Source organism: Gadus morhua, chromosome 21, assembly GCF_902167405.1.
Source record: "Gadus morhua chromosome 21, gadMor3.0, whole genome shotgun sequence".
Classification (NCBI taxonomy): Eukaryota; Metazoa; Chordata; class Actinopteri; order Gadiformes; family Gadidae; genus Gadus; species Gadus morhua.
In genome coordinates, this window is record NC_044068.1 from 5,090,578 (window position 1) to 5,115,318 (window position 24,741).

The 24,741-nt window shown below is 44.0% G+C and overlaps 2 protein-coding genes across 4 annotated transcripts in view; both read left to right on the forward strand.

The window, feature by feature from the left end:
- LOC115534857 (squalene synthase) overlaps window positions 1-16,694 on the forward strand; it is a gene marked incomplete at its 5' end in the record, with an annotated part of 42,195 nt that extends 25,501 nt beyond the window's left edge. The window contains one exon of the mRNA XM_030346137.1: window positions 16,061-16,694. Coding sequence (XP_030201997.1) covers window positions 16,061-16,219 — 159 coding nt within the window. The remainder of the gene's footprint in view (window positions 1-16,060) is intronic.
- Window positions 16,695-17,030: 336 nt separating this feature from the next.
- Window positions 17,031-23,131, forward strand: LOC115534020 (cathepsin B-like). Of its 3 annotated transcripts, none has more exons than XM_030344590.1 (10): window positions 17,031-17,547; window positions 18,730-18,847; window positions 18,972-19,057; window positions 19,451-19,565; window positions 19,866-19,981; window positions 20,078-20,163; window positions 20,445-20,585; window positions 21,310-21,426; window positions 21,653-21,781; window positions 22,198-23,131. In XM_030344590.1, the coding sequence occupies exons 2-10, from the start codon at window positions 18,731-18,733 to the stop codon at window positions 22,272-22,274; spliced, it is 984 nt and encodes a 327-aa protein (XP_030200450.1). In that variant the 5' UTR covers window positions 17,031-17,547; window position 18,730; the 3' UTR covers window positions 22,275-23,131. The 3 variants fall into 3 exon arrangements, with proteins under 3 accessions (XP_030200450.1, XP_030200452.1, XP_030200449.1); XM_030344589.1 differs by lacking the exon at window positions 17,031-17,547 and adding an exon at window positions 18,505-18,587; XM_030344592.1 differs by lacking the exon at window positions 18,730-18,847.
- The last annotated feature ends 1,610 nt before the right edge of the window (window positions 23,132-24,741 follow it).

A 24,741-nucleotide genomic window follows, 5' to 3' on the forward strand; every position in this document is an offset into this window, starting at 1 on the left:
GCCATTAGGGGGCGCAATAAACGAGGAAATTGTATATCTTCTACAAAATGTCGCCGCGAAAACGCGTCACTGACTTCTCGCTACTCCTACCACAGTCAAATCCTTTGTATCCACAGGTTCAGGGTAGCGTTTTGAACACATGCTTCGCGTTGTGCCGGCGAAATGCACATTTCTTGTCGCGTTGTGCCGGCGAAATGCACACTTCTTGGACCCCTGCATAACTGCTTGCAGTTCTAGTTATTAGGGGTCCAAGCCAACAGGTTGGATCCCTATTGTTTTTGTAAGGATTTTTCTTATTATTCCAGCAGCTAAAAGTGGTACTACAGCCCAAACCGTAAATGGTGCACACACGCCAATTACATGACTAGATCCAGGTCCGTGAGGTGACGGCAGACGACAAAAACCAGACACGCCGGCCACTAGGTGGCGCTATACCAAGGAATACGCGTTTGGGGCTATAACTCCCACACCGAAACTCCCACATTCAAAAACTTGTACACACAGATGCACTGGAGTCTGCTGCATCTTTTGGCCTAGGCCACGCCCATTTGCGTCTGGAATTTTTTTTCGCAAAATCGCGAAAACCGTAAAACTGTTTTTTCGCTACTCCTCCCACATTTCTCGCCCGATCAACACCAAACTTTGCACACAACATCGTCAGACGCACACGCAAAGAATGCACGAAACACTTTTTTGATCCGTCCTTCGACGACGAAGCGGTAGCGTTTTGAATATTGGTTTATTAGCTAAATTAGACGTGGAATATCAAAAATCCAAAGAAATCCAAAATTAGACATCGGATCGAGTCCACATTTTACACACATGTTGGTGCTAACCTTAATGTCGTTCGATAAAAATTTCGGAAAATTTCGCCATTAGGGGGCGCAATAAACGAGGAAATTGTATATCTTCTACAAAATTTCGCCGCGAAAACGCTACACTGACTTCTCGCTACTCCTACCACAGTCAAATCCTTTGTATCCACAGGTTCAGGGCAGCGTTTTCAACACATGCTTCGCGTTGTGCCGGCGAAACGCACATTTCTTGTCACGTTGTGCCGGCGAAATGCACACTTCTTGGACCCCTGCATAACTGCTTGCAGTTCTAGTTATTAGGGGTCCAAGCCAACAGGTTGGATCCCTATTGTTTTTGTAATGATTTTTATTATTATTATTATTATTTCCTGCTAGAAGTGGGCCCACAGCCCAAACCGTAAATGGTGCCGACACGCCAATTGCATGACTAGATCCAGGTCCGTGAACATTACGCAGTCCACAAAAATACAGACACGCCGGCCACTAGGTGGCGCTATACCAAGGGAAAACGCGTTTGGGACTATAACTCCCACACCGAACCTCCCACAGTCAAAAACTTGTACCCACTTATTCACTGGAGTCTGCTGCATCTTTTGGCATAGGCCACGCCCATTTGCGTCCATAATTTTTTTTCGCAAAATCGCGAAAACCGCAAAACTGTTTTTTCGCTACTCCTCCCACATTTCCTGACCAATCGCCACCAAACTTTGCACACGGCATCTTCAGACCTACACGAAAAGAAATGCTGCATTACTTTTTTGATCCGACCCTCGATGACGAAACGGTAGCGTTTTGAACATTGGTTTATTAGCTACGTTTTACGCCGAAACGCAAAAATTCAAAAAATACCAAAATTAGACATCGGATCTAGCCCACATTTTAGACACATGTCGGTGTTACCCTTAATGGCGTTCAATAAAAAAACCGGAATTTTTCGCCATTAGGGGGCTCAATAAACGAGGAAATTGTATATCTTCTAATTGGCCAGAGGAATGTTCTTCAAACTATAAGGGAACCATCAAGGGGCAAACCCGAGTCTATATAGAAAATATGGCCAAGAATTATTAATGTGGGCGGGAGTTATTTGGCAAAGGAAAATTGTCTTTGGAAAATGTCGCCACAGGGCGGCGCCAAAAAACGACGACATTGTCTATCTCCTATTTGGCCAATGGAATGTTCTGAAAACGCGTTTTAGGCTATAACTCCCACACCGAAGCTCCCACAGTCAAAACCTTTATATCCACATGTTGTTCACGGTAGCCTTATGAATACTTGCTTTGCGTTGTGCCGGCGAAATGCACATTTATTGTCGCGTTGTGCCGGCGAAATGCACACTTCTTGGACCCCTGCATAACTGCTTGCAGTTCTAGTTAGGGGTCCAAGCCAACAGGTTGGATCCCTATTGTTTTTGTAAGGATTTTTATTATACTTCCCATCTAGAAGTGGTACCACAGCCCAAACCGTAAATGGTGCACACGCGCCAATTGCATCACTAGATCCAGGTCCGTGAACACTACGCAGACGACAAAATCCAGACATGCCGGCCACTAGGTGGCGCTATACCAAGCAATACGCGTTTTGGGCTATAACTCCCACACCGAACCTCCAAGAGTCCAAAAACTTGTACACAGAGATGCACTGGAGTCTGCTGCATCTTTTGGCCTAGGCCACGCCCATTTGCGTCTAGAAATATTTTTCGCAAAATCGCGAAAACCGCAAAACTGTTTTTTCGCTACTCCTCCCACATTTCTTGACCAATCGACACCAAACTTTGCACAAGGCATCAGACGCACACGCATAGAAATGATAGACACTTTTTTGATCGGACCTTCGACGACGAAACGGTAGCGTTTTGAATATTGGTTTATGAGCTAAATTAGACGTGGAAAATCAAAAATCCAAAGAAATCCAAAATTAGACATCGGAACGAGTCCAAATTGTGCACACATGTTGGTGCTAACCTTAATGTCGTACGATAAAAATTTCGGAAAATTTCGCCATTAGGGGGCGCAATAAACGAGGAAATTGTATATCTTCTACAAAATTTCGCCGCGAAAACGCTACACTGACTTCTCGCTACTCCTACCACAGTCAAATCCTTTGTATCCACAGGTTCAGGGTAGCGTTTTGAACACATGCTTCGCGTTGTGCCGGCGAAACGCACATTTCTTGTCGCGTTGTGCCGGCGAAATGCACACTTCTTGGACCCCTGCATAACTGCTTGCAGTTCTAGTTATACTTCCCGCGCTAAAAGTGGGCCCACAGCCCAAACCGTAAATGGTGCCGACACGCCAATTGCATGACTAGATCCAGGTCCGGCACCGCTACTCAGATAATTAAATCCAGACACGCCGGCCACTAGGTGGCGCTATACCAAGGAAAGACGCGTTTGGGGCTATAACTCCCACACCGAACCTCCCACATTCAAAACCTTGTACACACATGTTCACTGGAGTCTGCTGCATCTTTTGGCATAGGCCACGCCCATTTGCGTCTAGAATTTTTTTTCGCAAAATCGCCAAAACCGCAAAACTGTTTTTTCCCTACTCCTCCCACATTTCTTGACCAATCGACACCAAACTTTGCACACGACATCTTCAGACGCACACGCAAAGAATGCATGAAACACTTTTTTGATCCGTCCTTCGATAACGAAACGGTAGCGTTTTGAATATTGGTTTATGAGCTAAATTAGACGTGGAATATCAAAAATCCAAAGAAATCCAAAATTAGACATCGGATCGAGTCCACATTTTACAAACATGTTGGTGCTAACCTTAATGTCGTTCGATAAAAATTTCGGAAAATTTCGCCATTAGGGGGCGCAATAAACGAGGAAATTGTATATCTTCTACAAAATTTCGCCGCGAAAACGCTAGACTGACTTCTCGCTACTCCTACCAAAGTCAAATCCTTTGTATCCACAGGTTCAGGGTAGCGTTTTGAACACATGCTTCGCGTTGTGCCGGCGAAACGCACATTTCTTGTCGCGTTGTGCCGGCGAAATGCACACTTCTTGGACCCCTGCATAACTGCTTGCAGTTCTAGTTATACTTCCTTCCGTAAAAGTTGGCCCACACCCCAAACCGTAAATGGTACCGACACGCGAATTGCATGACTAGATCCAGGTCTGTGATGTGTACGCAGACGACAAAATCCAGCCACGCCGGTCACTAGGTGGCGCTATACCAAGGAATACGCGTTTGCGGGTATAACTCCCACACCGAACCTCCCACAGTCAAAAACTTGTACGCACATATTCACTGGAGTCTGCTGCATCTTTTGGCATAGGCCACGCCCATTTGCGTCCATAATTTTTTTTCGCAAAATCGCGAAAAACGCAAAACTGTTTTTTCCCTACTCCTCCCACATTTCTTGACCAATCGACACCAAACTTTGCACACCGCATCTTCAGACGCACACGCAAAGATGCATTGATCACTTTTTGGATCCGACCCTCGACGACAAAACGGTAGCGTTTTGAATATTGGTTTATGAGCTAAATTAGACGTGGAAAATTAAAAATCCAAAAAAATCCAAAATTAGACATCGGATCGAGTCCAAATTGTACACACATGTTGGTGCTAACCTTAATGTCGTTCGATAAAAAATTCGGAAAATTTCGCCATTAGGGGGCGCAATAAACGAGGAAATTGTATATCTTCTGCGAGATTTCGCCGCGAAAACGCTACACTGACTTCTCGCTACTCCTACCACAGTCAAATCCTTTGTATCCACAGGTTCAGGGTAGCGTTTTGAACACATGCTTTGCGTTGTGCCGGCGAAACGCACATTTCTTGTCGCGTTGTGCCAGCGAAATGCACACTTCTTGGACCCCTGCATAACTGCTTGCAGTTCTAGTTATACTTACCCCCCTAAAAGTGGTACCACAGCCCAAACCGTAAATGGTGCCCACACGCCGATTACATGACTAGATCCAGATCTCTTCGGACTACGCAGACGACAAAATCCAGACACGCCGGTCCCTAGGTGGCGCTATACCAAGGAATACGCGTTTGGGGCTATAACTCCCACATCGAACCTCCCACAGTCCAAAAACTTGTACACACAGATGCACATCTTTTGGCATAGGCCACGCCCATTTGCGTCTAGAAATTTTTTTCGCAAAATCGCGAAAACCGCAAAACTGTTTTTTCGCTACTCCTCCCACATTTCTCGACCAATTGACACAAAACTTTGCACACGGCATCTTCAGACCTACACGAAAATAATTGCTGCATTACTTTTTTGATCCGACCTTCGACGACGAAACGGTATCGTTTTTAATATTTGTTTATTAGCTAAATTAGACGTGAAAAATCCAAAATCCAAAAAAATCCAAAATTACACATCGGATCGAGTCCAAATTTAACACACATGTTAGCGCCACCCTTAACGACGTTCGAATAAAAATTCGGAAAATTACGCCCTAAGGGGGCGCTATAAACGAGGAAATTGTATATCTTCTAATTGGCCAAAGGAATGTTCTTCAAACTCAAGGGAAACCATCAAGGGGCAAACCCGAGTCTATATAGAAAATATGGCCAAGAATTATTAATATGGGCGGGAGTTATTTGGCAAAGGAAAATTGTCTTTGGAAAATTTCGCCACAGGGCGGCGCCAAAAAACGACGACATTGTCTATCTCCTATTTGGCCAATGGAATGTTCTGAAAACGCGTTTTAGGCTATAACTCCCACACCGAAGCTCCCACAGTCAAAACCTTTATATCCACATGTTGTTCACGGTAGCGTTTTGAATACTTGCTTCGCGTTGTGCTGGCGAAATGCACATTTCTTGTCGCGTTGTGCCGGCGAAATGCACACTTCTTGGACCCCTGCATAACTGCTTGCAGTTCTAGTTATTATTAGGGGTCCAAGCCAACAGGTTGGATCCCTATTGTTTTTGTAAGGATTTTTCTTATTATTATTATTATTATTCCCGGCTAGAAGTGGTACCACAGCCCAGACCGTAAATGGTGCCGACACGCCAATTGCATGAATAGATCCAGGTCCCTGAAGACTATGCAGACGGCAAAATACAGACACGCCGGCCACTAGGTGGCGCTATACCAAGGGAAAACGCGTTTGGGGCTATAACTCCCACACCGAACCTACCACAGTCCAAAAACTTGTACACACATATTCACTGGAGTCTGCTGCAACTTTTGGCATAGGCCACGCCCATTTGCGTCTATAATTTTTTTTCGCAAAATCGCGAAAACCGCAAAACTGTATTTTCCCTACTCCTCCCACATTTCTTGACCAATCGACACCAAACTTTGCACACGGCATCTTCAGACGCACACGCATAGAATTGATAGACACTTTTTTGATCGGACATTCGACGACGAAACGGTAGCGTTTTGAATATTGGTTTATGAGCTAAATTAGACGTGGAAAATCAAAAATCCAAAGAAATGCAAAATTAGACATCGGAACAAGTCCAAATTTTACAGACATGTTGGTGCTAACCTTAATGTCGTACGATAAAAATTTCGGAAAATTTCGCCATTAGGGGGCGCAATAAACGAGGAAATTGTATATCTTCTAATTGGCCAAAGGAATGTTCTTCAAACTCAAGGGAAACCATCACGGGGCAAACCCGAGTCTATATAAAAATTATGGTCAAGAATTATTAATGTGGGCGGGAGTTATTTGGAAAAGGAAAATTGTCTTTGGAAAATTTCGCCACAAGAGGGCGCAAAAAAACGACGAAATAATACATCTCCTAATCGCCAATGGAATGTTCTGAAAACGCGTTTTGGGCTATAACTCCCACACCGAACCTCCCACAGTCAAAACCTTTGTATCCACAGATTCACTGGAGTCAGCTGCATCTTTTGGCATACGCCGTTTCTCAGTTTCGAACACATGCTTCGCGTTGTGCCGGCGAAATGCACACTTCTTGGACCCCTGCATAACTGCTTGCAGTTCTAGTTAGGGGTCCAAGCCAACAGGTTGGATCCCTATTGTTTTTGTAAGGATTTTTCCTATTATACTTACCTCCCTAAAAGTGGGACCACAGCCCAAACCGTAAATGGTGCCGACACGCCAATTGCATGACTAGATCCAGATCTCTTCGGACTATGCAGACGACAAAATCCAGACACGCCGGTCACTAGGTGGCGCTATACCAAGGAATACGCGTTTGGGGCTATAACTCCCACACCGAACATCCCACATTCAAAACCTTATACACACAGATTCACTGGAGTCTGCTGCATCTTTTGGCATAGGCCACGCCCATTTGCGTCTAGAATTTTTTTTCGCAAAATCGCGAAAACCGCAAAACTGTTTTTTCGCTACTCCTCCCACATTTCTCGACCAATCAACACCAAACTTTGCACACGGCATCTTCAGACGCACACGCAAAGAAACCCTCAGACAGTTTTTTGATCCGACTTCCGACGACGAATCGGTAGCGTTTTGAATATTGGTTTATTAGCTAAATTAGACGTGGAATATCAAAAATCCAAAGAAATCCAAAATTAGACATCGGATCGAGTCCAAATTTTACACACATGTTGGTGTTAACCTTAACGTCGTTCGATAAAAAATTCGGAAAAATTCGCCATTAGGGGGCGCAATAAACGAGGAAATTGTATATCGTCTACAAAATTTCGCCGCGAAAACGCTACACTGACTTCTCGCTACTCCTACCACAGTCAAATCCTTTGTATCCACAGGTTCAGGGTAGCGTTTTGAACACATGCTTCGCGTTGTGCCGGCGAAACGCACATTTCTTGTCGCGTTGTGCCGGCGAAATGCACACTTCTTGGACCCCTGCATAACTGCTTGCAGTTCTAGTTCCTATTATACTTACCTCCCTAAAAGTGGGACCACAGCCCAAACCGTAAATGGTGCCGACACGCCAATTGCATGACTAGATCCAGATCTCTTCGGACTATGCAGACGACCAAATCCAGACCCGCCGGCCCCTAGGTGGCGCTATACCAAGGAATACGCGTTTGGGGCTTTAACTCCCACACCGAACCTCCCACATTCAAAACCTTGTACACACAGATTCACTGGAGTCTGCTGCATCTTTTGGCATAGGCCACGCCCATTTGCGTCTAGAATTTTTTTTCGCAAAATCGCGAAAACCGCAAAACTGTTTTTTCGCTACTCCTCCCACATTTCTCGACCAATCAACACCAAACTTTGCACACGGCATCTTCAGACGCACACGCAAAGAAACCCTTAGACAGTTTTTTGATCCGACTTTCGACGACGAAACGGTAGCGTTTTGAATATTGGTTTATTAGCTAAATTTGACGTGGAAAATCAAAAATCCCAAAAAAAACAAAATTAGACATCGGATCGAGTCCACATTTGACACACATGTCGGGGCTAGCCTTAATGTCGTTCGATAAAAAATTCGGAAAATTTCGCCATTAGGGGGCGCAATAAACGAGGAAATTGTATATCTTCTACAAAATTTCGCCGCGAAAACGCTACACTGACTTCTCGCTACTCCTACCACAGTCAAATCCTTTGTATCCACAGGTTCAGGGTAGCGTTTTGAACACATGCTTTGCGTCGTGCCGGCGAAACGCACATTTCTTGTCGCGTTGTGCCGGCGAAATGCACACTTCTTGGACCCCTGCATAACTGCTTGCAGTTCTAGTTATTATTATTCCAGCACTAAAAGTGTGCCCACACCCCAAACCGTAAATGGTGCGGACACGCGAATTGCATGACTAGATCCAGGTCCGTGAACACTACGCAGACGACAAAATCCAGACACGCCGGCCACTAGGTGGCGCTATACCAAGGAATACGCGTTTGGGGCTATAACTCCCACACCGAACCTTCCACAGTCAAAAACTTGTACGCACATATTCACTGGAGTCTGCTGCATCTTTTGGCATAGGCCACGCCCATTTGCGTCTAGAATTTTTTTTCGCAAAATCGCGAAAACCGCAAAACTGTTTTTTCCCTACTCCTCCCACATTTCTCGACCAATCAACACCAAACTTTGCACACGACATCTTCAGACGCACACGAAAAGAAAAACTCAAACACTTTTTGATCCGACCTTCGATTACGAAACGGTAGCATTTTGAATATTTGTTTATTAGCTACGTTTTACGTCGATACGCAAAAATTCAGAAAATACCAAAATTAGACATCGGATCAAGTCCAAATTTTTGACACATGTCGATGCTCCACTTAATGGCGTTCGATAAAAAATTCGGAAATTTTCGCCATAAGGGGGCGCAATAAACGAGGAAATTGTATATCTTCTCATTTGCCGGAGGAATGTTCTTCAAACTCAAGGGAAACCATCAAGGGGCAATCCCTAGTCTATATAGAAAAAATGGCCAAGAATTATTAATGTGGGCGGGAGTTATTTGGAAAAGGAAAATTGTCTTTGGAAAAATTCGCCACAAGGGGGTGCAAAAAAACGACGACACAATATATCTCCTAATTGGCCAATGGAATGTTCTGAAAACGCGTTTTGGGCTATAACTCCCACACCGAACCTCCCACAGTCAAAACCTTTATATCCACATGTTGTTCACGGTAGCGTTTTGAATACTTGCTTCGCGTTGTGCCGGCGAAACGCACATTTCTTGTTGCGTTGTGCCGGCGAAATGCACACTTCTTGGACCCCTGCATAACTGCTTGCAGTTCTAGTTATTATTATTATTATACTACCTCCCCGTGAAAATGGAACCACAGCCCAAACCGTAAATGGTGCACACGCGCCAATTGCATGACTAGAACCAGGTACGGCACCGCTACTCAGATAACCAAATTCAGACACGCCGGCCACTAGGTGGCGCTATACCAAGGAAAGATGCGTTTGGGGCTATAACTCCCACACCGAACCTCCCACAGTCAAAAACTTGTACGCACATATGCACTGGAGTCTGCTGCATCTTTTGGCATAGGCCACGCCCATTTGCGTCTATAATTTTTTTTCGCAAAATCGCGAAAACCGCAAAATTGTTTTTTCCCTACTCCTCCCACATTTCTTGTCCAATCGACACCAACCTTTGCACACGGCATCTTCAGACGCACACGCAATGAAAGCTCGAACACTTTTTTGATCCGACCCTCGACGACGAAACGGTAGCGTTTTGAACATTGGTTTATTAGCTACGTTTTACGCCGAAACGCAAAAATTCTAAAAATACCAAAATTAGACATCGGATCAAGCCCAAATTTTAGACACATGTCGGTGTTACCCTTAATGGCGTTCAATAAAAAAAACGGCATTTTTCGCCATTAGGGGGCGCAATAAACGAGGAAATTGTATATCTTCTAATTGGCCAAAAGGAATGTTATTCAAACTCAAGGGAAACCATCAAGGGGCAAACCCGAGTCTATATAGAAAATATGGCCAAGAATTATTAATATGGGCGGGAGTTATTTGGCAAAGGAAAATTGTCTTTGGAAAATTTCGCCACAGGGCGGCGCCAAAAAACGACAACATTGTCTATCTCCTATTTGGCCAATGGAATGTTCTGAAAACGCGTTTTAGGCTATAACTCCCACACCGAAGCTCCCACAGTCAAAACCTTTACATCCACATGTTGTTCACGGTAGCGTTTTGAATACTTGCTTCGCGTTGGGCCGGCGAAATGCACATTTCTTGTCGCGTTGTGCCGGCGAAATGCACACTTCTTGGACCCCTGCATAACTGCTTGCAGTTCTAGTTAGGGGTCCAAGCCAACAGGTTGGATCCCTATTGTTTTTGTAAGGATTTTTCTTCCTATTATTTTTATACTTACCCCCCTAAAAGTGGTACCACAGCCCAAACCGTAAATGGTGCACACACGCCAATTACATGACCAGATCCAAATCTCTTCGGACTACGCAGACGACCAAATCCAGACATGCCGGCCACTAGGTGGCGCTATACCAAGGAATACGCGTTTGGGGCTATAACTCCCACACCGAACCTTCCACAGTCAAAAACTTGTACCCACATATTCACTGGAGTCTGCTGCATCTTTTGACATAGGCCACGCCCATTTGCGTCTATAATTTTTTTTCGCAAAATCGCGAAAACCACAAAACTGTTTTTTCCCTACTCCTCCCACATTTCTTGACCAATCGACACCAAACTTTGCACACGACATCGTCAGACGAACACGAAAAGAAAAACTCAAACACTTTTTTATCCGACCTTCGACTACGAAACGGTAGCGTTTTGAATATTTGTTTATTAGCTACGTTTTACGTCGATACGCAAAAATTCAGAAAATACCAAAATTAGACATCGGATCAAGTCCAAATTTTAGACACATGTCGGTGCTACCCTTAATGGCGTTCAATAAAGAATTCGGAATATTTCGCCATTAGGGGGCGCAATAAAGGAGGAAATTGTATATCTTCTAATTGGCCAAAGGAATGTTCTTCAAACTCAAGGGAAACCATCAAGGGGCAAACTCGAATCTATATAGAAAATATGGCCAAGAATTATTAATGTGGGCGGGAGTTATTTGGCAAAGGAAAATTGTCTTTGGAAAATTAAAATTTCGCCACAGGGCGGCGCCAAAAAACAACGACATTGTCTATCTCCTATTTGGCCAATGGAATGTTCTGAAAACGCGTTTTGGGCTATAACTCCCACACCGAAGCTCCCACAGTCAAAACCTTTGTATCCACATGTTGTTCACGGTAGCGTTTTGAATACTTGCTTCGCGTTGTGCCGGCGAAATGCACATTTCTTGTCGCGTTGTGCCGGCAAAATGCACACTTCTTGGACCCCTGCATAACTGCTTGCAGTTCTAGTTAGGGGTCCAAGCCAACAGGTTGGATCCCTATTGTTTTTGTAAGGATTTTTTTTATTATTATTATTCCAGCACTCCTCCCTAGAAGTGATACTACAGCCCAAACCGTAAATGGTGCACACACGCCAATTGCATGACTAGATCCAGGTACGTGAGGTGACCGCAGACGACCAAACCTAGACCTGCCGGCCACTAGGTGGCGCTATACCAAGGAGAAACACGTTTGGGGCTATAACTCCCACACCGAACCTCCCACAGGCAAAAACTTGTACGCACATATGCACTGGAGTCTGCTGCATCTTTTGGCATAGGCCACGCCCATTTGCGTCTATAATTTTTTTTCGCAAAATCGCAAAAACCGCAAAACAGTTTTTTCCCTACTCCTCCCACATTTCTTGACCAATCGACACCAAACTTTGCACACGGCATCTTCAGACGCACACGCAAAGAATGCTTGAACACTTTTTTGATCCGACCCTCGACGACGAAACGGTAGCGTTTTGAATATTGGTTTATTAGCTAAATTAGACGTGAAAAATCAAAAATCCAAAAAAATCCAAAATTAGGCATCGGCTCGAGTCCAAATTTTACACACATGTTGGTGCTAACCATAATGACGTTAGATAAAAATTTTGGAAAATGTCACCATTAGGGGGCGCAATAAACGAGGAAATTGTATATCTTCTAATTGGCCAAAGGAATGTTCTTCAAACTATGAGGGAACCATCAAGGGGCAAACCCGAGTCTATGTAAAAATCATGGTCAAGAATTATTAATTTGGGCGGGAGTTATTTGGAAAAGGAAAATTGTCTTTGGAAAATTTCGCCACAAGAGGGCGCAAAAAAACGACGAAATAATACATCTCCTAATTGGCCAATGGAATGTTCTGAAAACGCGTTTTGGGCTATAACTCCCACACCGAAGCTCCCACAGTCAAAACCTTTATATCCACATGTTGTTCACGGTAGCGTTTTGAACACATGCTTCGCTTTGTGCCGGCGAAACGCACATTTCTTGTCGCGTTGTGCCGGCGAAATGCACACTTCTTGGACCCCTGCATAACTGCTTGCAGTTCTAGTTTTATACTTATTTTTACTTGCTTTGTTATTGTCGTCTTGCATTGTTGATGTTACGTGACTGTTTAGGAGCCAAGCCAAAGAATTTTACTGTTGTGTACTTAGATGATAAGATGTTATAAAATAAACTGAATTTGAATCTGAAACAAGTCAAAATTGTAATGTTAAGTTAAGGCATAACTAAGTCCCATGCGGCATGCCTACAGTTTACATTCTGGGGTCGGCCGATTTAAAAAAGGCTTTTAATCATATGAACCCGAGCCATATGAGATCCTCATTAAAGGTGAGATGTTAAACCAACAGGTTTAGTGATTAAGGCCTATTTCGGGTCGTTTTAGACGCAGAGACGTAAGCACGTAATTTACACAAGGGACTTGTTTTAGACAAGTTTGGATTTACGGTTCCCGTAAGGTTCCTTAAGGATTGCGCGTGTTGCAAGGGGATTCTCCGCCAGAACAGTAGGGGGAGCAACGAACGAATCTGTGGGCGTGGAAGTGGAAATCGCTGGCTCGTTTTAGACGCAGAGACGTAAGCACGTAATTTACACAAGGGACTTGTTTTAGACAAGTTTTGATTTACGGTTCCCGTAAGGTTCCTTAAGGATTGCGCGTGTTGCAAGGGGATTCTCCGCCAGAACAGTAGGGGGAGCAACGAACGAATCTGTGGGCGTGGAAGTGGAAATCGCTGGCTTGTTTATATTTATAATCATAGCCGCGGAAACGTATTCTCAGCAGGGGGTGCTGGAAAAAAAAACTCAGCCTGGACTCGACTCGCAACTCGCTACATTGATAAAAAAGATATATAGCACCGCAGCTCAATTACACCAGTGCATGCGCGCACAGTCGAAAATCGATCGTTGTGTTCACACCATGGTTCACATCCAGCTGCTCACAGAACAAGTTTAGCGCGCCACCGCTCCCCTCACACTTTTTCATATAACTTTTTTTCAGCACGAGGTCATATGAGCATTACATAAATGCTGCGTCTCAAAATGCCTTGGACAGCAGCGACGATGACCCGCTTTGCCACGGGCCGAAACAGTGCGGAGCGACCACAGCCAGAGCGAACACAGCGGGGCAGAGGAGTGTCAGGAATAGTCTTTTGTGTACACATCAGTACGGCCTATTTGCACTACTGTTTAGTGGCAATGCAGTGTTTTATTCTATGCCTTTGAATTATCGTATATTATTTCAATTAATAATATTTATTTATAAAAACAAGATCTGGGCCCCGTTTCCCGATAACGATGGATCTTCGCTCGTACGATCATTCTCCCGATGGATCTTGCGATCCATCGTCAATTTCTTTGGAGCGTTTCCCGAAACTCCTCTTAACGTGAACGCGCATTCGCTGCACTCACGACGTCGTAGGATTGTAACTGTCTACTGACACGGTGCTGAAATGGGCTCCGTAGGAGGGGGAGACGCAGGAATGTCGCAGGAAAATTGTGTTAAAAAGGGTTAAAATATATCCCCATCAAGGACAACAGCAGCCTACAAAAAAAATAGACTGCAATTATATGAATGCTAAAGACATTAAAACACAATTGATTAGGCTTAAACTGACATACATCAGTCCTAATCCTGAATGCACTGTGCGTTTCACGGCATTTTCCCCCCTGAAATAATTCCTCTTCACACCTGTGAATAACCCGGGAGACGTCCATGATGAGGAATACAACGAAGCCCACCGTCTGGCCCGGTGCATCGTTGAGCGCACGATCGGGAGGTGGAAGTTGCGCTTTAGATGCCTTCACAAGTCAGGCGGAGGGCTCCAGTTTTCGCCGGCCAAGTCATGCGCCGTGATATGTGTGACGGCTATGTTGCACAACATTGCAGCTAAGGCTGGGGTGGCATTGCTTGAACCGGAGGACGTTGAGGACGATGACGATGAGGAAGATCGGTGTGAGGACGGCCTCCCTCATAACTACGCGGCTGGTTTTCATGCGAATCGAATAGTGATTGAGACTTTTTTTAACCCCCTCCACCCTCCCTCATGTCACTAAACATTCCCGTCAACGTGACCAATCCCCACCATATCCCAGCCTTTTGCCTGCTTCTTTGCTTGTTTTTTTATAATTTTTTTTATTTCTTTATTTTTTATTTTTTTTAATTTCTTTAATTTCGTTATTTTTTATTTTTTTGAATTTGTTTAATTGAATTTTTTTTTTACATTATTTTATGCTACGTTTTATGAGTAGCCTATGTCAGTCTGCACAAATCCCCCCACTTTCTCTCACACATTTTGAGTGCCCTGCCTGCGCAAACATTTTCTGGACTGTCCCGTTTTATTTTGGCCATTTTAACATCTTTATTAATAAATTAATTAATAATCTTTATTAATTACCAAACTAAGAACATAAAGGCGCAATGCGTTTTAATAAAACGCATCCAATATACGGAATGTCCGATGGTGACGCCACTGAGGCTATAGCTGACGATGCTCTTAGCGTCCTACGAGTACCTACGAGCACCCCTGGAGTACTCGTTAGCTACGAGCGTTTTCAAGACGTTCGTGACCAACGATGCTTTCGGGAAACGCGGTGAAAACTCTACGATGCCCTTTCGACGCACTTCACGATCCACTTAGGCTAACGACGCTTTCGGGAAACGGGGCCCTGGTCTTCAAATCTTTTTTCCAAACATAGGTCGCGTTTGTGTTTATATTCGGACCAATACGGTACAGCGGGCGCTCACATGACGTTAAGCATTTCCTGGTGCATAATGTGACGCTTCAGAACCTAAAATCCCGTTTCTCCCCGTTGACACAACACATAACCGGCGTTTTCAGAAATCTCCACTTTGGCAGCTCTTAGAAATAATCGTTTTCTGTGATAAGACAGGGCCTCAGACAGGGGGTGCGGCAGCACCCCCAGCACCCCTACTTCCCGCGGTACTGTTTATAATTATCATAATTCGTTCTTGTGTTTTCTTCTTCTCCTTCTTCAAAATTCTTCATTCGCTTCTGTCACGGCCTTTTAAAAATGGCGCTATTATGCTGAAAAAAACGGAAATGTGAGACTCCTGAAAGGATGTGGTTAGCTAGCCAATCACAGTCTTTGCGAGCTGCGTAGGGCCGTAGTGTTTTAGTCGCATAGTCAGGAATTTGGGCCGACGCACTTAAGCACGTAAGGGGGGATATTTTACCGCGCAAGGGGGGGTTATGTATCTTACGTGCTTACGCGTTACGTCTAAAACAGAGCATATATTGGCCACAAGCCGTTTTGAAAATCTGCAACTTCTGACATCACTAGTGGGTGTGTCCACCTAGATGTGTGCTGGACACACACTAATCACACTCACACCTGATGGTATAATATGTCCCCTTTTAAAAATTGCATATTCTTTAGTATCCAAGCATTCGGGCCATACGTGTTCTCCATCTGATAAATAACCCCTCCATCTCCCCTTATGCCCCCCCCAGGCGTGGGTCCAGTTCTCCGACCGTCTGGAGGACCTGGCCCAGCCGGAGAAGCTGGAGTCGGCGCTGTCCTGCCTCAACCTGCTGGTGACGGACGCTCTGAGGCACGTTCCCGACGTGTTCACCTACCTGGCCCGACTGCGCAACCATGGCGGCAGCTGAACGCCGCCGCCATGCTGCTGGCGGCGTTCAGCTGGCAGAACCTCAGCACGACCGTGGCCCAGGCGCAAGACAGCAGGGACATGCAGGGACACTAGCCTCCACCGACCCCCTCCAGTGCTACACACCAAGTCCCCTCCTCTGGTCCTCCAGGAACCAGGGTCCCCGCTCGTCTGGTTTCACGTTCTCTTCTGGGTTCCTCTCGCTCTTCCTTAGTCCTTGGTGGTCCTCGAGGTGGAGTGGAGTACTCTTGGTGGTTCTTTGAACCAAAAACGATGAGGAAGAGGGGGAGACTGCTCTCTGCAGGCTGCTGTGGATAGCTTGATGGATCCGCGGTTCGAGTTTTTGTTGATTTATCGTTTGTTTTGTGTTTGGAATATATGCATTATGGTGCGTCTTTTGTGGTTTAATGTTTTTTGTGTCATCTTAATTGTGTAAAAGAAAATCTATAAACAGGGTAATGGTTATTTCACATGTAGTGGAATATGGTTTGATTATTGTTTTGACCTTAAATAGTTGATATGCATTCTGGGCTGACTACGAGATTCAGCTCTAGTTTGTATATTTTGAGGATTGGCAGAAACCTTAAAATTCATTTTTTGATTTTGAGAAGATACATTTTTAGATGCAAATCTCACTTATGGAACGGTAAGACTGTAGTGATGGACGAAAAAAGTAATTTCTTGGCAGACAAACGTTAATAAGGTTATTTTACAGCTGTGTGTGAGTGAGTCTATAAAAATTATGAATCGTATGAGAAGAAAAAGCAATAACCTCTTAGGAGCCAAGAAATGACAGCGAAAATCTATCTTATTATACCCAGTGCATAATAATAATAGAACAGATACCCCAAAGGTTCTCCTTTTAAATCATCAGACGGCCCTGCGACGCTGGTTAGAAGGTTTGCCTCAGGTTTCATGGACCCAATCACAATATAATGCTGCTGAAAGACATTTTAGCATTAACGTGTCGAAGAGGAATAGAAAGAGAAAACGTTGACATAGTACCTTGAGGTATGCATAAAACCTATGAATTAGGTTTTACCTGCCCTTAATCTCAAACCCAGTCTCAAAGGGTTTTTCGAAGGACCCCCCCCCCCCCCTCGATATAACTGCCCTTAATGTGTTATTTGTTTATTCATTATATATGCAAAGCGTAAAAGAGAAATTGGCCTGTCATGTGAGATGGAGGTTATGGTTGTGAGCTATGGTGATATCATGTGATTTCTGAACTTGGGGGCTGGTTAAAAGCATTTCCCAGTAGTCTCTTCAGTAGTTTTCAGAGATCAGTAGCACAGTTGCACTCCAGAGCTGCTTCTAAAAGAATCACAGGTGAGTGAACTGAATAGTCTGTTCTGTGGGGATTATACTGTATAAGACATTGGATTGGATTTTGAGATGTTGTTTATTAGTTTTGCCAAATATTACGCCTTCTTAAAAGTCCTATCATACAGTTTTATGTGAAACCTTATGTTATCTTTCATGGAAACAGTGCATCGGTATATTGAAAATATAACTTCTTAAGCATAACGTGCAAACTACTGTACTACATGAGGTTATTTCATGTTAAAAAGTGAGCGTGAACAAATATGTTATTCAAAAGTATTAAATGCTACAAATACTATAAATGAGAAATTTTAAAATGAGAGGAGGCATATGGTCAGATATGAAATCTAAATGTAATTGTTAAATGTTTAGAATAAATATTATCTTATCTTGGTTCCTGTAATGGCGTTCATGTCTTTAAAGCAGGTTTTGACCTGCTTACTAAACCGCTATTTCTGTAACGAAAGAGGAACTTTTCTTGTACTTTCTTTCATATCCTCACACTTTTACTCATATCCTTTAAAACACCACTTCATCACGATTGCAGAAAACAAAGGTTTTAAGCAAATATAATGATGGCCTACCTGATCATTTAAGTCGCAGCTCTGAAACAGAACAAACGCGAAAGCTGACAGATTTGCATCAGAAGTTCAACAAAAGCGCAGATTAAAAAAAGCCCAAAACCTCTGATAAACGACTATATTGACATTTTCACAGGTACATAACAGCACAGGTGTGTATATTCTGTACTGTATATTTGTGTGCGTATCTTTGAATCTCAAGCTCTGAATTAAAAAAGATGCATGAACTACACATTTTGTAAAAATAAAAATATACACTGTAAATGTAAATATGCACACTGAATAATTGCGCCATGATTTATTATGAGTAATCGCACTATGAGTTATTGCACAACACAATGGACTGGGGAACGAAGGCTCTGTGTGACCGAGATAGAGAGAGGGGGCGAGGCACTTTAATACAGAACACAATCTGCAAGTGTTGGTTTACTGACGTGTTAAGGGCCTAAAGATGTTGTGTCGGGGGTAAGACGTGATATTTATTTCCTGTCCTTAGCAACCAGTCTGATACAGTGTCTGAAAGAAAGCTGTGATGGAAGCGTAAACTATAATCTCGTGTTCAATAATGGATTTTAAAAGTATGCTGACTCTAAACACTCTTTTCAAGGATGCATTGGGTAAGCCTCCTCTTGTCGGCCCTGTCCGTCACCTGGGCTAAGCCCCGCCTCCCCCTCCTCTCCTTGCAGATTATTGACGTCGTCAACGAATCGAACACAACCTGGAAGGTGGGAGGCGTTAGGACGTTTGATCTCATCGTGACACGCGTGTCAAATAAATAACTTCAAGTTTAACCAAAAATGAACCCGCCTACTGTTTTTGATTCATTTTCCTCTCACTCCAACGTTATAGGCTGGGCAGAATTTCCACAATGTGGACATGAGCTACGTGAAGAGTCTGTGCGGGACACTGCTCGATGGGCCCAGACTGCCGGAGGTGTAAGTCTTGGTTTATATATTTGAGGGTAGGCCATGCTGTTTGTCTCTGTTTATGAAGAGACTAAAGATTTATATTAAACTCAGTCGGTCCCAGTATCACAATTTCCATGAAATTAATCGTTTGATGAAATATGTTATTCCATTGCTGGATAAAATATATATAGAAGGTGTAAATACACAACATCTGGAACCCTACAGCCACTGCGGAGTAGGTTTACAATGTGTAAAAATATATCTACATTTCGAGATAATTTGTCTTTCACTTCTGCCCTCACATTTATTGTCCAATCACTGCACCTGATTTCACTGCATCACTGCAGCTATATTTCAACAAAGTTGAAATAAATGTTTGCATTTGTTTTTGACGCCATCATTTCGGGTGCAATTTCCCAGGATGCACTCTGTTGAGGCTCTGGGGCTGCCCATCAGCTTCGACTCTCGCGAGCAGTGGCCCAACTGCCCCACCATCCAACAGATCAGAGACCAGGGATGCTGTGGCTCCTGCTGGGTAACACACAAAACACACACGCACACACACACACACACACACACACACACACACACACACACACACACACACACACACACACACACACACACACACACACACACACACACACACACACACACACACACAAACCTGACCTCAAACCAAACACACCAATATAGAAAGGATCAGAATAAAATATTAGGAAGTGGCCACTGAGTGATTAAGGAAGTGCATTTTTATGAAGTAAAACCAGAAAAACTAGAACATTCTCCGCACCTGACCTCTGACATTCTGTGTTTGGTGTTCTGTTACCCATAGGCCTTTGGGGCAGTGGAGGCCATGTCTGACAGGTTATGTATCGCGACCAAAGGGAAGGTGTCAGTGGAGATCTCTGCTGAAGATCTGCTGACCTGCTGCAATGAGTGTGGCATGGGGTGAGCCTACCAGTGCTTTCTGTGTGTTGTTGTGTAGGGATACACGTCTGTTGTGTATGGATACATTGAAGGGCCGTAACGTATATGTGTTGTTAGGTGTAATGGGGGCTTCCCGGCATTAGCCTGGGATTACTGGACTAGCGACGGTATTGTGACTGGGGGTTCGTACAACTCTAAAGTAGGTGAGTACGACCGAAAGCACTTTCTTCTTTTGTCTTTGCTATCTATTTCTTTTTTTTTCATTTATTATCCCAAGAAGGTAAATCTTTGGACTCACAGTGATGTTCACTAGACATAAAGCATCATATTTGTGTGTGTGTGTGTGTGTGTGTGTGTGTGTGTATGTGTGTGCGTGTGCGTGGACATGCTTATACGTTATCTATTTTATGGATTATGTTAGTACATTGGTGCCTTAGCCGTTTAGTTCTGTATGTAATGTATTTTTGATGTGTATGATTGACAGGCTGTGTTCCCTATACCATCGGTCCTTGTGAGCACCATGTGAACGGGTCCCGCCCCCCCTGCATTATGGGCCCCACCCCAAAGTGTACCATGCAGTGCATCGATGGATACCCGGTCCCCTACGAGAAAGACAAACACATGGGTAACACTGAGTCCTTAACTATACTCAACTACCAATGAAAGAGGCTGGGTTCGATCTCCAATATACTCAGCCCGCGGGAACCTACCTGCTGCTGAATGAACTATCTGGATAACTTATTACCATTGTGGACGGGAACTTTAGAGGGTGTAATTTTAGAACTGTGAATAAAATATACACTGTGAGCATTTCATACAAATCAGTATTGAATTCAATTCAATGATGAATCACAATTCACCATCGTCATCATCATGATACACAATTGTGTGACATGATGATGTGACATATAAATTACACTGTATCTTTTTGCGCTTTTCCTTTGATTTAAATAGAAAATCCATAATAATATATTGTAGTGACCGCAGGTGTAGACATTGTTAAGATCCACAAGGGATTCTGGGGGTCATTGTAGTTGCTGGGTTAAGTGGGGTTAATGGGGTTGTTAATTGGTTGCGTGTAGTTGTGTGTTGTTGAGTGTTAACATGTTGTGTATATCGTTGCCGCCACCGTCACGAGAAGGACATGTTCGTTTGTTGAGTGCGCTGTTTGCCATGTATGATGTCGGTCATGAATAAAGGCAGTCCGCAGTAGTGCGGTGTATGGGGCGCGGAACTGCATAATCGTTTAAACCTGGGCTCCCGTCTCATCCTTCCCATGCTGCTCGCCACAATCTGGTCGTATTATCACTCTGCTCTGAATCTGTGTTGTGCTCTTTCGTCCCCTGCAGGTCAGCAAGCGTACAGCGTCTTCCCTGATCCGGCGCAGATCATGGCCGAGTTGTACCAGAACGGACCCGTAGAGGCATCCTTCCTGGTCTATGAAGATTTTCTTCAGTACAAGAGTGGTAGGGAATTGTTATATTCATAATAATTTAGGATTTCAATTGTATCTACATATTACAACTTGAGACTGCACATAAACAAACAGACGCACGCTAACACACGCACACGCATTACACAACCATGCAAACAACGCACATGAGCCGTAAAATCACACCCAAATTCTCATGCATTAAAAGCACACATAAAGAAAAAAGAACACACTTAACACAGGCTGTTATCTTCCTGCAGGTGTGTACCAGAGAGTCTCAGGGGAGTATCTGGGGGGCCACGCCATTAAGATCCTGGGCTGGGGGGAGGAGAACGGGACCCCCTACTGGCTGGCGGCCAACTCCTGGAACGTCGACTGGGGAGACAAAGGTACACTGAAAACATGGACGTGATTGGTCGATGCAATGTGGTCTGATGTCCATGGTTGTAGTTTATTGACTGCTTTAGTTTACATGAGGGTGATACAATCTAATGGTTTTTGGTTTGCTACTTGACTTATTAGTAGCTCTGGTTCATGAGCAGTTATAGGGGTGAGGGCACCTACGTAACCTCTTGAGGTTACGTAAACATCATTAAAGCTGGGGTTTCAACTTAGAACCTTCAGACACCGATGCTAAGCTCTTTCTTTCATGGAGTGGGATGGAACATATTTGTTAATAGCGTTCACGGCTGGGTTTTTTACTGTCTATGAATCAGTATTGTGCACTAGGTATGGAGTCATTATAATGTTATTACATTTTTTACTTACATATCCTGTGTTTTTTCTCGTTCCCCTCCCCAAATAGGTTTTTTCAAGATAAAGCGTGGGAACAATGAGTGTGGCATCGAGTCCGGGATCGTGGCGGGAACTCCACTCATCTAGTGCACAAAATGATGAGACACCTTCCAGACCGCTTTTAAAACGAATTATAGTACAACCAATTATGATTTGTGGATGTTGTGAATTAAACATGTCATAAAATGGCCAAACCATCAACCATCAGATTAGAATGATGAATAATGTATTATTTTTTATAATGCATAACTCAACAAAGATTTTGAGGACATGAACTGCATTGAAATGACACATTAATAATAGATTTACAATACATTCCTCTCTTTCTCTCTGTGATTGGTCAAATCTTGAGACAATGGAGTACACCTTTGATTACAAAAGATCCCCAAAAATAACAAAAACCCAGATGATTCTCCACCAAACAGTTAATTGGACTGATCCTTTTGAGAGCAAATGTACAACCAAAGATAAAATATATTTACACATCTTCATTGTATAAGATCCCCTCTCAGGGGGCCTACGAAACCTCTCAGCCCTAGGGCCCAATGGCAGGTTAATGCAGGCCTGACCAGGAGAGTGAGCGCGCCTAAAAACAATTCTTATTTCTTCATAAATATAAATATTGAATAGTTTATTCATATGTTTATGGTTGTCGCCGTCGGAAAACAAGAAACGGCGATTTATTTAAAAAGGTGACGCAGAAGATGGAGGAAGCCAGTGTCATGCCATTACCCCCTATAAGAAGTGTATCATCATGAACATGCATTCAGTATACACTACGCTTCGATATCACCCAAGGCTTAATTAAAAGCAGTGTGCAAAATACAGGGGAGGCTGGAATCCCCCTGATTTACCAATGAGACCCCCTGAAAGCTTCAAAAGCAAAATTTGAGAGGGGGCTCAAATTTTGTCATAAAAATAATAATAAAAAAAAATATATGTCACTAATGGTCACTTAAATGTTTTTAAGCTCACCATGTTCAGTATTCAGAATTCCAAACATTTATTCACAAATATGATATTTTTTGCCAAGCGGAGCCAGCCAGTCCTGTGTCAGTATGCAAATTAAAAGGAGAACTTGATGAAAGGTCACAGTATCTCTGAATTGAAAATCCAATTCTGCTGGCGGAAATACTATTTTATTTCAGACAGAAGTAGTAAAATTGCAAGGCAAAAAAAATCGAATTTATGTAAAAAAAAAGAAAAACTGTGGTGGGTGGGTAACTTGGGTGGGTAACTTGGGTGGGTAACTTGGGTGGGTAACTGTGGGTGGGTAACTGTGGGTGGGTAACTTGGGTGGGTAACTGTGGGTGGGTAACTGTGGGTGGGTAACTTGGGTGGGTAACTGTGGGTGGGTAACTTGGGTGGGTAACTGTGGGTGGGTAACTTGGGTGGGTAACTGTGGGTGGGTAACTGTGGGTGGGTAACTGTGGGTGGGTAACTTCTGGGTGGGTAACTTGGCGGCAGGCTGTCCTGCCCACCCAATTAGAAGCAATGGTATATTCTATAGTATTAATTAATTGGCTGAATTTTATTTGACATTTTCTTGGACAGCGAACAAACAGGTCCGTCTGATAGTGGGTCTGGACTTCCACGAAAAAATAAATAATAATCTTAAATTTTGATTGGGTGGGTGGGCAGGGCGCACATTTGTGTGGACTGAGCCCACCCTTGCCCCTGGCTATGGGTAAATCTTTTTCTTCTTCAGTCACTTTACAGTGACTGAATTGTGTTGATAGAACTGATTGTTGTGCGTAAGATGAGCGTGTGCGACTGCGCGTGCATGTCCTTTCCGGCTTCGACATACTGCATGGTTATGAAGGCTTTGTGGTTGGGTGTGGTCTTAGGGGCCACTCACACTAGGGCCGTTTGCCTGTTCCGTGCTGCAGGAAGATTCAGCACGATTCCCCCCCTCCCCACACCCCCTGCTGGCACGTGGTCACACTGCTCCCAAAGGCTGTGGCCTGGGCACGATTGCTCCTTCATACATACGTCATCACGTCGTAATACGATAAATACGTCATCACCAAGTGTCGTCGCCGCCATAACAACAACGGAGAACAACAACGTGAATGCTGTCGTCGGCCCAAATTTCAAGTAAACACTGGACTTCACTATCGCACCAACGTAAACACACTCGTGAACCGCTTGCCGCCATTGTTTAAAATGATTGTTGTGGGGAAGAAGGGCATGGACCTATAAAGAAAGAAGGGTAGCGCAAGGACTACGTCATCCAGCTCACGTTGCGTATCCGCCCGTGTGCGTGTGTCATCTCATTAGCATCTGTACTTTGGCCACGGCACACCTCTCCCAAGTGCACCGTGGCCAAGGGGCTGTTCCGTGCTGGAATACGGATGGCGTGGTCACACTAGCCAAACGTTCTAGACTTTAGTATGCAAATGAGCTCGGGCACGGGGCCGCGGCCCTAGTGTGAGTGGCCCCGATGAAGCAGCCTAGCCTAGGAGATGGAGAAGTTGGACTGATGAGTATGGCATCGTGTCTGAGATCGTGGCGGGAACTCCTCAGCACAAAATTATGAGACACCTTCCAGACC

Bases quoted from the DNA above. Each gene is read 5' to 3' on its own strand.
- LOC115534020 (XM_030344589.1), top strand. The intron at 19,982-20,077 runs GTGAGCCTACCA...ATGTGTTGTTAG, and splicing joins TGCAATGAGTGTGGCATGGG to GTGTAATGGGGGCTTCCCGG. The intron at 21,782-22,197 runs GTACACTGAAAA...CTCCCCAAATAG, and splicing joins CGTCGACTGGGGAGACAAAG to GTTTTTTCAAGATAAAGCGT.